This window comes from Microtus pennsylvanicus, chromosome 9, assembly GCF_037038515.1.
Source record: "Microtus pennsylvanicus isolate mMicPen1 chromosome 9, mMicPen1.hap1, whole genome shotgun sequence".
NCBI classification, from domain to species: domain Eukaryota; kingdom Metazoa; phylum Chordata; class Mammalia; order Rodentia; family Cricetidae; genus Microtus; species Microtus pennsylvanicus.
Window position 1 is genome coordinate 10,613,284 of NC_134587.1, and position 14,938 is coordinate 10,628,221.

At 46.8% G+C, this 14,938-nt stretch overlaps 1 protein-coding gene across 3 annotated transcripts; it reads right to left on the reverse strand.

Moving 5' to 3' along the window:
* Positions 1 to 1,036: 1,036 nt before the first annotated feature.
* Positions 1,037 to 11,880, reverse strand: Cdca7 (cell division cycle associated 7). 3 transcript variants are annotated; one of them, XM_075984888.1, is made up of 11 exons: positions 11,756 to 11,880; positions 8,946 to 9,068; positions 8,298 to 8,402; positions 5,607 to 5,843; positions 5,142 to 5,225; positions 4,295 to 4,495; positions 3,807 to 3,944; positions 3,025 to 3,174; positions 2,515 to 2,651; positions 2,157 to 2,217; positions 1,047 to 2,105 (listed from the first exon to the last, which is right to left on the reverse strand). In XM_075984888.1, the coding sequence occupies exons 1-10, from the start codon at positions 11,774 to 11,776 to the stop codon at positions 2,187 to 2,189; spliced, it is 1,227 nt and encodes a 408-aa protein (XP_075841003.1). In that variant the 5' UTR covers positions 11,777 to 11,880; the 3' UTR covers positions 1,047 to 2,105; positions 2,157 to 2,186. The 3 variants fall into 3 exon arrangements, with proteins under 3 accessions (XP_075841004.1, XP_075841003.1, XP_075841002.1); XM_075984887.1 differs by having other exon boundaries at positions 1,047 to 2,217; XM_075984889.1 differs by lacking the exon at positions 8,298 to 8,402 and having other exon boundaries at positions 1,037 to 2,217; positions 11,756 to 11,879.
* Positions 11,881 to 14,938: the final 3,058 nt, after the last annotated feature.

The following is a 14,938-nucleotide window of genomic DNA, read 5'->3' on the forward strand; positions in this document are numbered from 1 at the left end:
TTAAGCTCCCCAATTACACTCAATGGGGTTGAATTACAACTTGGTTTCTAAAATGTGGCTGACTTCTGGATCCATGTACCAAGTGAATGACTTTCAGTCTTGTCCTACCTAAGAGTGTACCTCCATAGTTTACCACTGAAGGTAGATCTACGATATAGTATTTTCCCCCCTATGAAGAGCCAGGCTTGACAAGTCAAGAGGGCATTGTATCCCCTGGAACCGGGGCTATGAATGGTTCTGAACTAACACATGGGTCCTTCCAAGAGCAACGAATGCCATCTCTCCAGCCTGCCAAGTGCTTTGAAAATGAAAAAACAACTTTTACAAATGTAAAAAGATATACGCGGTAGGATGTGCACGCAGACTGTAATTCACTAATCCTGGTTAGAAATTTAGTTATAAGAGCTCTGTACAGGAGTCTGGATGGCTCAGCAATTGGAGTGCTTGCTGCTCTCCATGGACTCAGTTCCGTTCCCAGCATCCGCATCTGGCGGGTCACACTGCCTGTGATTCAAGCTCCATGGGATCCCACATCCTCTTCTGACCTCCCAAGGGCAACTGCACATATGCAGAAGAAACCCATGCAACATATAAAACAAAATCTTCTCTAAAAAATAATAAAGTGATTTTTTTGAGGCTTGTCTCAAATTTGCAATCCTCCTGCTCCAGTCTCCTGTGAACTGGGATTCCACGTACCATCATGCCCTGATCTGGTGTTTCTGTCTTTTGTATGTTCTGGTTCTTAGTCTTGAAAACTCAAGGCGTGGAACACATTTAATAAGTATTTGATAAAAGTGGGCAAGTTCTGTGAGCAACAAAGGAAAACAATACAAGACTTTCCAAGCACACGTGTGTTCTGCTAAGAGTCACATCATCAAATGGGACCCTGCTCAAAAGAGCAGCCTGTGGGCATCAGAAACTTAAGCCAAGAGAGAAAAGTTTTAGTAGAAGAGGAAGAAATGACCTTTCAAAACACAAGGGGAGAAGGGGATTAAGTACAGTAATACTGATTTTTAAAAAGCAAAAATAAACACACAAGCTTAAACAAAATGTTTTATTATTAAAATAAAAACCTTTGTATAAAAGCATTAGAGAGCAAAAGCTGTATTTACACCGAATGATTCAAGGCCCAACGAGCATCACAAACAGAGCAGGACACAGCGACAGGAAAGGGATGGGGGGGGGGGGGCGACTCACGGCATCTGCCCATAACTGGCAGGGGTAGCTAGCTAGAGTGGTTCAAAGCTACCCATCTCTAAGAGGCCACCGCTCACTGTCACAAAACTGTTTAGAATCTAAAGGAAACCCTGGACACAACCCCCAGGGAATCCTATTCAGGAAACTTCCGGAACCAAAGGAAGCTATTTAAGTTTCTGAAATCACAGCAAGATTTCAATCGGCCCATCACAGAGACTGATCGTCTTCTCTTCCTAGAAGGCTTCTTCTACAGCAGTTTAAGTAATTCTGGTACCACGTTACCACAAACCTTTGGAGACTGTGCATAGATACTTAGATGTGCACTCTAACTTAGGGAGGATCTTAGCAGCAACCGAGTCTCCACTGCGACAGGGTGGGCGCTGAGCACAACACAAAGGAGTTCTGGTTTTCCAGAAAGTCATTCAATGTGCTACTCCACTTCCCAGCAATTACCTAATTTCCCACATTGTTTTCAGACCTTTGTTTGTGCCTCGGCCTGATCCATTTCAAACGTCAGCCGACAGCACGCAAGACACTAAACCGCACGCATCGATTCTGTGTAAACAAGTGGAGGGACTTGTTCTCTGCAATCTAGCAGAACCGTTGTTCCCAACACTACTGGACCCCTAAGTGCTTGGGTTTATTGGTATGTCCTGAGACGATTTCAACACCAATAAAACAAATCTGCTTTTGAAAACTGCCACTTTAAGAAGAACTCAAACTAAGTGGTGGCAAAGGACCATGGGAGTGGGGAGGCTACAAGGTAGGGGCCAGGGCAAACTTTGGGGAACTACATGTAGCTGAAGTGTAACTAGCGGTATGAGGTCCCCGAAACAAGTGTGAATCCCACAAGATTAATCTGACTGACTTCTAAGAGCGCCCATCAACGACAGCGTCAAGAAGACAGCCTTGAGAAGCCGAGAGCAGGCGCCCATCAACAACAGCGTCAAGAAGACAACTTTGAGAAGCCGAGAGCAGGCAGCGGGTCTTCAGGCCTGCATTTCAAATTCCTGCTTCAGACTGTGAAGGGCAAAGAGGAAGATGTCAAGATGGCTCTAAACCAATAATTCGCTCTGGAAAGTCAAATTTATTTCTTAAAAATAAATAAATAAATAAAAATGGAGCCCTAATATATATACTGTCAACACACGAGTCCTAGTCATCCAACCTATGTTATATCCATGGCCTGCTCAACTGAAGACGCATTTCCGCTAACCTGCCCCAAGAGAGCCTCTCTCCAGACATCTATCATCTTATTAAGGCGCATAAATGCAACCAAGACTCAGACATGAAAGAAGAAAAACACATGGCTGTTACCTTTTCAAGTAAGCATGCACGTTCCCAAAGCCATGAAACTTGGCTAAATACACGAGGACTCCCGTGGCGCACCGTCCGTCACGCTGGCGGCAGAAGCTGCAGTTGCAAATTCCTCGGCAGGGCGGGCAGTGCCAGTTCTGAAGAATTGTGGGAAAGCACCCTAAGGCTAAGCATCCCTTCACCTCCATCCATTGGTTCCACTTCTTTAGCCACTCAAGTACTCAGCATCAACTCATTTACCCTGTGACTTTTTTTTTTAATTAATAACTAAGTCATAAAACAGGAATCCAAGTTTCTGGCCCAGCATGAGAGCATTTGCCTAGCGTATGTAAAGCCCTGGGTTCTAGAGCCCTGGCAGCACACACACACACACACACACACACACACACAAAAATCAACCTATGAGCAGCAGCCCTGAGCTCTCTGGACAGTTAAATCCATGCAGCACCACACCATGGACTCCCGACACCGCGAGTTCGATTCCCTCCCCCAATCTTTTCCGGCACCTACCGGGTCCAGCAAAGCGTCCTTGACTTCTTCCCCATAGCGGTTTCGAAGGCAGGGACCACAGAACTGGCCCCGGATGCCCCAGCAGTCTGGGTTCCTGCAGTTTGTTTTGGTGTCAATGGTTTTCTGGCGACACTGATGACATGTAGAACCCTGAAAGGAGGACCAGATGAGAGAAGAAGCAAGCACTGTTGTTTGCAGAGAAAAAACAAAACAAAAAATGACACAAAGAACACCCACACTCTAATAAGGGACCTGAAACTCGATCTTTGAAGTTCACTTAGCACCTGCACACACAAATATGAAAATCAGTACCTCAAGCAAGGCTTCCCACTCTATTGGTGGGACAATAGTAGTATCATCAAAACTATTGGGGTGAGGGGGAGGAGACACGACTCAGACCAGACCAGAGTACATGTTTAACTCACTCAAGGTCCTGGGTGTGATCCCCAGCACAGGAAAAAAAAATTCCACCAAATCCATTTTTCTTCTCCCAAATCCATTTGAACAACAACAAACCCCTTTGGCTCACCATTGCATTCCAGTAGCTACCGATACACACACCCTAACAGTACACAGTAAATCCAAGCTGCACGAATCAACTTCTATGTTAAGAAGATATAACCCTACTGCAGACTTTCCAGGCATACTGTAAAACTCTTTTTCCCTTGTATGAAAAAACAAAAAACATGCAGGGCTGAATGTCTAGACCACACATGTGTGGCAGGCACCCTTAGGACAGGGGCTCTCTGTCCTCTGGAGGGGGGCAACCCCGGGGCACTCACCAGCGACCGGTTATAGATCTTCTCCCGAGAGTTGCTACAGATGTTCCTGATCTCTTCCTCGGTAACTTCTTCCACGGGGCGGATTATGTGCGGGAGGGTCATGGATCCAGGGCGACGGCTTCTGGGCATGTCGTCGTCCTGCAGAAGAAGCAGGAAATCGAGTTCCTCTCTATAGCCCTAAATCTCAAGATGCTTTGTGTAAAACTTTTCACAGGAAATTCAGTCTGGGAAATCTTTCTGGCTCATGAAGAGAGGGGGCAGCCCACATAATTTACTGTCAGGATAACTAGCCGGAAGCATAGAAACAATTCTTACAAATATTGGGAAGTTGAAAATCTGGCTCTTGTCCACAAACAAAATTAAGGACGCTTACGTAGCACTGATGGCTTAGGTAGCATTGATGACGTGGAGTGGCCTGAGGCTGTGTGTTCAATGCTAAGCTTCCCAAGGAGGGGAAACAGAAGGAGATACCATGGAGGAGGACTCACATTCATGTAGCCATCCATGGACTTCCTCCTCCTCACTAGCATGTATTTATCCTCTTCCTCTTCTTCCTCCTCCTCCTCTGTGGGCAGAGCGCCCGCAGACCCCAGGATCCGGGACCTTGACCTGGTAAGAGGCCGGGCTCTCCGTTCAGGGTTCTTTCTGGAAGCCACGCCTGGGAATGTGCGTCTTCTAGGGGACTTGGACTGGCGAAGGAAACACACAATACAGATCCACTTCTTAGTAGGGTATGACTCGGCAAAGAAATTCCGTGTACTTTCTTTTACCTCAATATGTCTTAAAAAGACCGATTTTGAACCAAGCGGTGGTCGTACACACCTTTAATCCCAGCACTCAGAGGCTGGTGGATCTCAGTGAGCTTGAGGCCAGCCTGGTCTACAAAGTGAGTTCCAGGACAGCCAGGACTACGACACAGGAAAACCCTGTCTTGAAAAGTCAAAAAAAAAAAAACAAAAACAAAACAAAATACAAGCAAAAACCCTATTTTGCATCTAGCATGTAGGAAAAATAAAATATGCTGCTTGGGTACACAGAAACAAGCTATCAATCTTCCTTGCTGCTAGTATGGAGAGAAACCATCAAAAGGGGCGTGGCCAAGGGTGGCAGAGGCAAAGCAGATCTCTGTGAGTTCGGGGCCAGCCTGGTCTACAAGAGTTAGTTCCAGGACAGGCTCCAAAGCTACAGAGAAACCCTGTCTTGAAAAACCAAAGAAGAAAAAAATAAAAGGGCTGTTTCTAGTGACCCCACCCCCCAATACAAAAACAAGACCCTAAAATCTCAGAGATCTGTTCTGGGCGTGTCCAAAACAAGAGTTCAGGAAGAAGCACTTACACCTTTGGATCCTTGACCAGAGAGGGAATGTCTTCCGGAGAATATGCCAGGGAAGCTTTCTAATTCTGACATCAGCTTTGCAAGCTAAAGGGGGAGAAAGTAAACGGCAATTGTAACTGGTGACAAGAGGCAATTTGTGGAAATAATACTAGCCTATCCCTCAACCTTCTACTTAGTAAAAGCACTTGCTCTTGCCGAGGACCCGGGTTCAGTTCCAAGCGCCAACATGGTATCGCACAACCAGGCTTAGCTCCAGTTCCAGGGGATACAAAATGCCCTCTTCTGGCCTCCAAGGGCACAGCTCGCATAGCAGAGCCCCTTCCCCCACGTAAATAAAAACAAATAGAAAAATTCAAGACACATCATTATGTCTTCACAGCTACATGCAAACACAGCGGGTAGAAGAAACTCAACTGCTTAGAGAAAAGCCGGAAAGGGTTCCTTCGGGTGCATCCAAACACCTACCATTGCTTTGTTTTGCTTTATATTTAAAGCCCTCTTCTCCAGAAAGTTCATGCCGTCTTCTTCCTCAGAGTCAGAATGGGAATCGTTTGCAGAGTTCTCAGGGGGTTTTGAGGGGACAGCTTTTTTGTTGGCTGGCCCCCGCGGGCTTCGTGCTGGGAACTTCATGGCTACCCTGAGAGGTCCCGAGTGACGGCACTGACTTCGGGTCCTGCAGCCTTCCCTGTCCAACTGCAGTCTCTAGTCAACCAGAGAAAGGGAGTTGGTAAGGACCTGCTGACTGGCACACAAGCGAAACCAAAGACCACTACAAAATCCTTTTGGGAGGCGGGTAGTGGTGGCACACACCTTTAATCCCAGCACTCAGGGAGACAGAGGCAGGTGGATCTCTGTGAGTTTGAGGGCAGCCTGGCCTACAGAGTGAGTTCCAGGACATCAAAGCTACGCAGAGAAACACTGTCTCAAAAAAAAAAACATCAAAAACAACAACAACAAAAAAATCCATTTGGAATAAAAGACAAGGACAAATCAGCCGTAAGTGGACAGCAAGGATCATGGGTAACAAATCAAGACTTGAAAATGAATACAAGGGAGAAGAGCTCCACTCGGTTGTCTTTACAGTCCTGAGACCTATGCTTCTGATTTTTTTAAAACATGAAAACTCCTTTGGGCGGAGGTGGCACACGCCTTTAATTCTAGCACCCAGGAAGCAGAGGCAGATGGATCTCTGTGAGTTCGAGGCCAGCCTGGTCTAAAAGAGCTAGTTCCAGGACAGGCTCCAAAGCCACATGGAAACCCTGTCTCAAAAAACAAACAAACAAACAAACAAACTCCTGCCCTCTTCCCATTTCCTTAAAACCAATCCTTAGTTATTTTCATAAGGTCCCCTAGGAGCACCTATGCTCACCCACGAACATGGTTTCAATGCCTCCGATAGTAATAAATGATCTCCTAAACTGTCCATATCCAATTCATTTTTAATTGTGATTAAAATGCACATCACTATGTGCAGACCATTTCAAGATTTTTCTCTTCCCCAACTGAAACTTCAGGTTCGTTCAACAGTACGGTATGTTGGGTGTGTAAACTCTACATGTAGGAACCCTGAGCTACACAGGGAGTTCTACACTACACTGCCAGATCCTGTCTCAAAAACAAGCAAATAAAGAAAAATTATCCGTCCTCCCCACCACCAGTCCCTGACAACCACCATCTTTCTAATCTTTGAATTTGACCAGTCTAGGTACTGCACAACTTAACTTTGTGTATGTCAAGATCTAGATAGGATACCACTTCGTATCAACTAATACAGCTTGCTCAAAAGTTAAAGTCTCTAGAAATCCCAGCCACCTACTCCTAGGTCTAGACCAAAGAACGCAGTCATATAAAAGCTTTGGACAGGACTGTTCAGGACAGCATTACTCTCATTCTTGCACGTGTGCACACGGCAAGCCTGAGTTTGGTATCAGGAATCACCCTTGACCTTGCTGATTGAGACAGGCTCTCTCAATCAAAGCCAGAGCTCTTGGATGTGCCATAGCGTCTTGCCAGCCAGCTTGCCCTAGCGACCCTATCTCTGCCTTCTGAGAAGCTGGGATTACAGATGAGCCACTACACCCACTAAGCATTTATACATGGCAAGCAGAGTCATCTCCCCAGCCCCTCGAAAAACTGAATGGGCTGTGGATGTAGTTCAGCGGCAGGGTCTATGTTTAGCGTGTCTAAGGCCCTGGGTTTGCTGAGCAGTACCCACTAAGGATCCCCATGGGCAGCTTTCATTGTTCACGGACGGAGGTCATGAAACAAAACTGTCATGAATTCTTAGCACTTTCAATCAGCTGCCACTTTCTTCATCACAAGTTAATACCTACAGAGAGTTAATGGACTGCCTAGGACAGTCAGGCCACAGACAAATGGGTCACACCCAGATCTGCACACTGTCCCCAGCCACCCACTGGGACGAAAGTCTTTGATTAGGGGAGGCATGCATTGTTACGGACGGTGATAAAATAGTCCCAGGGCCAGTGCTGTCCCTCACAGCAGTGTCACCCAATGGGTGGCCTGTGGGGACCGTCGTCAGATACGGTGCAGATAGTAGCATGCAGGTGGTTGTAATATACACCCCGCTTCCTTAGGGGAAAGTCCAAGGCTGCTACACTCGCTCCGGCGACAGCTGAGAGGGGAGGGAAGCGTATGCGGGCAGGCGAAGAGAGCAAGCAAACACAGAAGCAGCAGAGGCCCTACTTGGTATCACCTACACGATGTCCTTGGCGGTTCTCAAGATGCAGGCACAGCTAGAACTATGGAACCTGCCTTTGCCAGCTCTGGGCCAGCACTGGGCCGGGTACCTGCATCTACGTGCCAATGTAGCAGTCTAGGACATATGCACTTCCTGTGATGAGGCCAGATCTGAGGCTAACAGCGATCTGGAGGCTAGCCAACTTTGTTAAACAAATTTCCAAGATTTGTGGAATCTTAAAAAAAAAAAAGTCTAAGGCCTACAAGGGCGATATGAGTAAACATGGCTTTAAGAAGCGAAGAAAGCATTTGATCAGGGGAACAAGTCTGGCAGCTGAACTGACAGGAGAGCTGGGGGGAGGGTGATGATGGGGGGGGTGGGAGGGTCAAAGAGCAAATCTCTCCAGCCTCTGCATGCACCTCACTTCTTGATACTGGTGAACTTCTCAAACTCACCATTCCATCCTGTATCTCACTTTCTGAAAAACCGCAAAATGATTCATCATCAGAGTCGGCATGAAAAATGCTGGCCAATTCGTTAGCGACATCTGGCCTTGGTTTCTGCAAAAATCCACAATGGCTCAATGCATCTCGTACCTCACCCTTTGGAAAGCCACAGGAAGATTATCAGAGCCCTCATAAAAAACATTAGCCAGTTCTCCACTGATATCTGACCTGAATTTAGGTTTCTGTGAAATAAATAAATGTGGTTGTGGATTTTTTTTCTTCTTTCAAGAACCAATTTTCCATAAACCGTGCAGAGAGCAAATCACATTTACAAGTGCACTACAAGAGAATGGCTTTTGTTACAAAGAAAAACGTTTCAGAGGTTTACAAATGATTTCTGAGTTGTTACAGCGAGTCATCAGTCCTGTTGGGTTAGGCGACATTTCAAAAGGACACAACAAGCAGCTAATCTACCTCCAACAATTACTACCTAGAACCACAGCAAAGAGCGAGATGAAATTACAGCCCATGCCGTATTTTCCTAGCGGCTGTACAGAAATGCAGGCAAAAAGCAAGCGGTTTTAATCGCGTACAAAGCATGTTGGGGCATTTGGAGCATCGCAGACTCAATTCTGTTTATTCTCAGGCCGCACTTACTGTGTTTGCAAAATTATCGGAAGCAAAGCTGTCACAACTGTCATCAGAGGAGGACGACGTTTCCATGGAAATCAGCTCCATATAGCCGACGTTCTTTGAGTCCTTCACTTTGAGAGCCTTTTGCTGCAAGGAGAAATGGCAACACTGTTGAGTGGTATGCTTCCTGCAGCACAGGACCACTAAAGACATCTTTCTCAGTCTGCAGAGGAGACGAACACATTGCTATTCCAGGCCCTACAGAGAAAGAATGAGATTGGCAATGGCTAACCCCCCTCCAATCAACTCAGGTCAAACTCTGAGAAAGGATCACTCCTGGAGAACATTTTAATGATATTTATCAAGTTATCCAAACATCTGCAGTACTTCTCTTCCCACCCTATAGTCCTAAGCATCAGCATTATATTCAGCTCCACTGAGTTTAATGCCAGCTCCCAAAATCCAACCTCATTTTTTTTCTGATTTAACTGTACTTCTCAAAGGAGATTTCGAAAGTGCAAGATGGCAGAGCAAGTTTTCTCCTTCAGCCAAAAACCAAGCTAATGAGGTCTTTTTATGTAGGCTTTGAGCGCTGCACTGTGATGCTAATTTCCCAAACTACAAAAATTGGGCAGGTCCTGTGCTTTAAGATGGCAGTCATCCAAACAGCCCCGTTCCAGTGAGGAGGGGTACGGAGGTGCTGCACGGCTCTTACAAATCAAGGATTATCAGCCCACAAACACATGGCCCAAGAAGCCAAGTTAGAGGGCAACTCATACTCAAAGTCCAGTTGAGCTCTCCATGACCAGTCTTCATGCAGAGCCCTCTCACAGCCCCTTAGGACTTGAAATGTTTAGAGAGAGAGAGAGAGAGAGAGAGAGAGAGAGAGAGAGAGAGAGAGAGAGAGTGTGTGTGTGTGTGTAGAGCCCAGTGGTAAGCATTTGCCTAGTAGGCAAAGTCCTGGGATCAATTCTCAGCCCATGGGGGAGAGGTGTTTTTTTTTTTAAGTTTTCATAAGGTAAAATTACTTGGAGATACGAAAATGCTCCACTCAGTCCCATTTACAGCCCTGTACTGTTCACTAGAAAATGTAACTTCACTGGTACAGAACTAGTTCTGCAGACCAGGCTGGCCTGGAACTCAGAGATCCACCTGCCTCTGCCTCCCAAGCGCTGGGATCAATGGCCCACGCCACACCGCCTGGCCAGGTCTTATAGTCTTAAATAGATTCACGGAATAGCCCCGAAAACTGGAAAGGCAAGCTGTTACCAGCTCCACAAGAGTGCCCAGATGCGTTAGGGGGAGAGAGAATATCTAGATGTGGAGAGCTGGACTTCCTCACGAAATTCTGTCTCTCAGAGTCAATAAAATTATTTCCCAGATGATGGCAACCCAACCTCCCCTCATTCCATGTGGCGATGGGGAAAGCTATAAAATATAGAAGCTGTATTTACAGTAAATGCTAGAGCCAGTGTGTTGTCAGGAGTCAAAAGGAAACCCAAAAGTCTCTGCTCCGTTTTCCAGATGAGAAAGTCCAAGACAACACAACGCAAAACCCAAGAGTTCCCCTAAAACAGCACCGCTCTTTAAATGACTTCGAGTCTCTTCACTTTTCTAATCAATTTATGTCATTAGCCCTCCATGTCAGCCAAGAAAACAGGCTAAGCTTTAACAAGCCACCAGGCCAAAAGTCATCCACCAGCCAAATATATCCTAGAGGGAAAAGGCACAGAAAAGCAGAGGAAATGGCCACGCCTGGGGTGAACTTTCTTGGCAGACATAACTCTAATTCCATTTATGGCGAGCGTTTCTTGGCGGCAGACTTGCTAGCGATGTTTGCTTAATATTTTGAAGCAAAGGCGGCATTATTACTATCACTTAAATCAGGAAAACTGAAACTCGGAGGGGTGAAACCGATTCTTCCAGCCGGTTGCCCAAATGCGCATTCAGTCCAATTCCCCACGGGCGGAGATAATCGTAATGATAATGATCAAACCACGACTCCGCCTACTCACCCAGACCTCCCCAGAGGGTCCCGAACCTCTAATATTTATTTTAAGTCACCGTCTTCCTTTCCGCCCATCCCCCTCACTCTTCGACCCTCTTCAGGGCAGGACCTAAGTTCAGGCTTCCGTTGGAGCAAAAAAAAAATAAAGTTCCACTCGGGGCAGCTCGCAGCTGCAGTGAGGTAGAAAAGGGGTGGGGAGGAGGGGACAAGGAAGCACACTTTAAACCGCCGTGATGCACGCACGGCTTGCACCGCCAGACCCTTGAACTGGGCTCAGTCACAGCCTAGGACTAAAACAATACCTTCCCCCACGTGCACAACCCAAGTTCTCAAGAGATGTTCACAAGGCCTTTAATCCTAAACCCACAGATCCAGAGTGGTTGAAGGGGCCTCAGAGCAGAGGAAGCGGGTTCCAGGGCCACCAGTGCACGCGTGAAGTCACGCACCCGCCGTGAGCAAGTAATGCAGAGCTAAATCCCAGGGGACGGAAAGGCTGGGGATTCGTCCGCCGGACACCACCACCAGCACCAATCCCCCCTCCACCCCCGCGTCCGGCGCGCACGTGTAGCACGAGCGCACCTACCGTAGGCTCCTCCAGCACTGCCAACCCCGTGCACGCCGGCAGGCGCATCACCTTAGCCCAGAGTTATCCTGGGTGCAAAGATTATAAGAAAAGCAATCGTGACTTCCCCCAACCTGGCGACGAACAGAAGCACTGTGGGACAAGAGTGCGGCGCTCACCCGCGGGCTCGGAGGGAAGTGGCCCCTGCCCGCCGGAGTCCAGCCACCCACCAACTCCGCCCCAGTGCACCCGGCCGGGCCTCACCCGCGTGCGGCGAGCCTCCATGCTGGCGGCGGGTACCAAGCGGGGACAGCTCTTCGGGAGCCCACAAGCACTCGCAGGCGGAGCAGAGGGAGCTCCGGGGCAGAGGAGGGGAGCGCACTCCGCCGCCGGAGGGGCGGGGCCGCCGACTTTCCCGCGCCGGCTCACAGGTCCTGCCAGCTAAGATGACTGCTCTCTCAGCGTCCATAGAGCCCAAGTCCCGGGGGGGAAAATATCGAAGCGGTTTCGACCGTCGTAATCTTGAGTGTCCTCGGGAACTGCTGAATGCCCTTTGAAACATGGCATTTGGGGGACTTATTGCTGCCTGTTCTTTATGGAGCTGCGCGGTCCTGAGAAAGTGGCGCGAAATTGACTGCCGTGGTCCTGGGACTGGCCGGCTGATTTGCAAGCGCCACGAGAGAGGGGAGGGCTGGCAAAGACTGCGTGCAGAGCCAACCCCGGCGTTCTCTTTTCTGCTGTGGTTTAATCTTTTAAAAATGGACAAATGTCAAAGAAGCCAGCAGCGACACCACCCACAACTAGCTGATTTATCCCAGGCGTAGCACCTCTTATCTGGCAAACCACACCATTATCTGTCTGAAGTCTTTAGTTGTGTTAAGTCTTGGTGCTTCCAGAAAGATTCTGAAGTCGACTGTTTGACCCTTGACTCATGGGTTTTAAAGTAGCAAACAATCCTTGCAAGTCCAAAAAGACTTACCTGGAGGGTAAAAGTCTTTAGAGATTTATCTTTCTGAGATACAAGCTGCTGACGATTTTCTTCAGGTAAAATTGGAAACTACCCGGGTTAGTTTGAAAGAAGACCTGTTTTTCATAACCCTTCTTGTCAAACCAGCCACACCAATAAAATAAGTGAGGCTTCCCTCTTTTTGTTTTTTCAAGACAGGGTTTCTCTGTAGCTTTGGAGCCTGTCCCGAAACTAGTTCTTGTAGACCAGGCTGTCTTCAAACTCACAGAGATCCGCCTCCCTCTGCCTCTCAAGTCCTGGGATAAAGAGTTCTGGGATTAAAGGTGGGAGCCACCATCTCCCAGACAGGCTTCCCTCTTTTAAAGGGCAAAAAAACCCACTCGCTTAAAGAAGAAAGAACCGAAAAAACTGTAATGCCTTTAAAAAAAAAACTTTAATTATAATCATAGATTTAAAACAGTGCTTGAAGTGAAAGCATTTTCCCTCATTTCAAAACTTTCCTTTGGTATGATGCCACCACAGTCCATGGCTGTGAACAGAGCATGGAAATGCGTGTGCATGTGCACACACAGTTTTCTCTAGATATTGACCATAAAACCTTATAAATAAATAACGTGGGAAGACAATGGATGGGAAGAAGCTGCCCAAAGGTCACCCTCCCTCTGTGCAAGAAACAAAGAACTCTAGTCCCCAAGTAAACATCAGGAGAAGCAGCTATTGGTTTGTTTGGCAAAATTCCTGGTAGCAGCCAGGTCCTCAATCAACATTTGTCGGTCAAATAAACAACTAAGTGAACGATGAGATAAAACTATCCTTCTGCAGTGTTCTTATGAATATAGTTCTGTGCAAGTAAAACAGAACACGTGGGGTCACAGAATGAAGGGAACATCCAAGTCGCTTTGCCTGTTAAAGTTCTGATAAAAGCATTCTTAGTCTTTTTATTTATTTATTTATTTATTTATTTATTTATTTATTTGGAGACAGGGTTTCTCTGTGTAACAGCCCTGGCTGTCCTGGAACTACCTCTTGTAGATTAGGCTGGCCTCAAACTCACAGAAATCCTCCTGCCTCTGCCTCCTGAGCTCTGGGATTAAAGGTGTGCGTCACCGTCACCCAGCAGCATTCTTTATCTCAAATTTAGAAGCAGGGTAGTGGTGGTGGCAGCAGGTGGTGCGGTACACATTTAATCTGAGCACTTACTTGGGAGGCAGAGGCAGGGGGATCTCTGTGAGTTCAAAGCCAGCCAGGTCTACAGAGCAAGTTCCATGACAGCTAGGACTATACAGAGAAACCCTGTCTCAAAAAGCCAAAAAATTTGGTTTACATGTTTCTTTTGTTGTTTCTTCTTTGTTTTTTTGTTTTGTTTTGTTTTTTGGTTTGGTTTGATTTGGTTTGATTTTTCTAGACAGGGGTTCTCTGTATAGGCCTGGCTGTCCTAGAACTAGCTCTGTAGACCACACCCCAAACTCACAGAGATCTGCCTGCCTCTGCCTCCCAAGTGCTGAAATTTAAAGAATTCCCCACCACCTGGCTGGGTTACAGGGTTTTGTTTTGTTTGGATAAAGTCTCTTTTTGCATTTTTTTTTAAGACTGCTAATCTTATTAGTGATCAGGAAAATGCACATGAGACATAGAAATATAATTTTGCTACCAGAGAGAAAAAGTTGCCTGCTGAGAACGAGCATTAAGTAAGAATAGATCAGTTCTTACAAAAACACTAGTACTGTGGATTCCACTTACTGGAGAACAACTCGAGAACAAAACCACTTCAAGACAGGTGCACTAGAGGAATGGTTTCTACCGCAGGTTCAGACCTGTAGGTAGATTATGGAGTCAATTCATTGGGCTTCAACTAGCATATTTTCTTCTATTTTGGTGTGTGAGCTTGGAAATACATTAATTTAGTAATTATATTGTTATTGGCAAGACTAATTGATACAGTCTCTACTTAGAATTTGAAAATAGAGTGTATGGTGTTGTTGACAGTGTTGAAACAGCAACCTTTTAGGATCAGTTCAACTTGTTTCCCTGGATGGTCACTGGATTAGTGACTCCCCACTTATCCCTCCCTCCAGGTCCCTGCACCAACCCCACTCTGGCTCCCATGACCACAACAATTTCAACTACCTGGTAGATAGTGTTTGTTCTCCTGCGTTCCTCTGTTTCTTTCTCAATGAAATAGAATGTGAGCACAGGAAGGGTGGGTATTGTTTCCCTGACGAAACAATCGTAATGTGCTTGTGAGTGTGTGCAGGCTTCACCATCAGGGGCTTTCAAGGTCCTGCCCCTAACAGTGTTGGAGGGCTAGCGCAGCAGGTGCTGTTCTGAGTACTGGGGATACGAGGGCCAGAGGAGCTGGAGTACACGAGAGAGTTTCCGGTGTAATCATTGTAAGAAAGATAAAAGCAAAGGGAAAAGCAGAAGGTAGGAAATAAAGGATGCTTACCGCTATGGAAGTTATACAACCAGGTGCTACGCAA

What these genes read in the sequence shown, in the direction of transcription:
- Cdca7 (XM_075984888.1), bottom strand. Translation starts at nt 11,776, where the DNA reads ATGGAGGCTCGCCGCACGCGG. An exon ending in TAAAGCAAAACAAAGCAATG is followed by an intron (nt 5,226 to 5,606) that starts GTAGGTGTTTGG and finishes CTCCCCCTTTAG; the next exon opens with CTTGCAAAGCTGATGTCAGA. An exon ending in CCATGGATGGCTACATGAAT is followed by an intron (nt 3,945 to 4,294) that starts GTGAGTCCTCCT and finishes CTTCTTCTGCAG; the next exon opens with GACGACGACATGCCCAGAAG.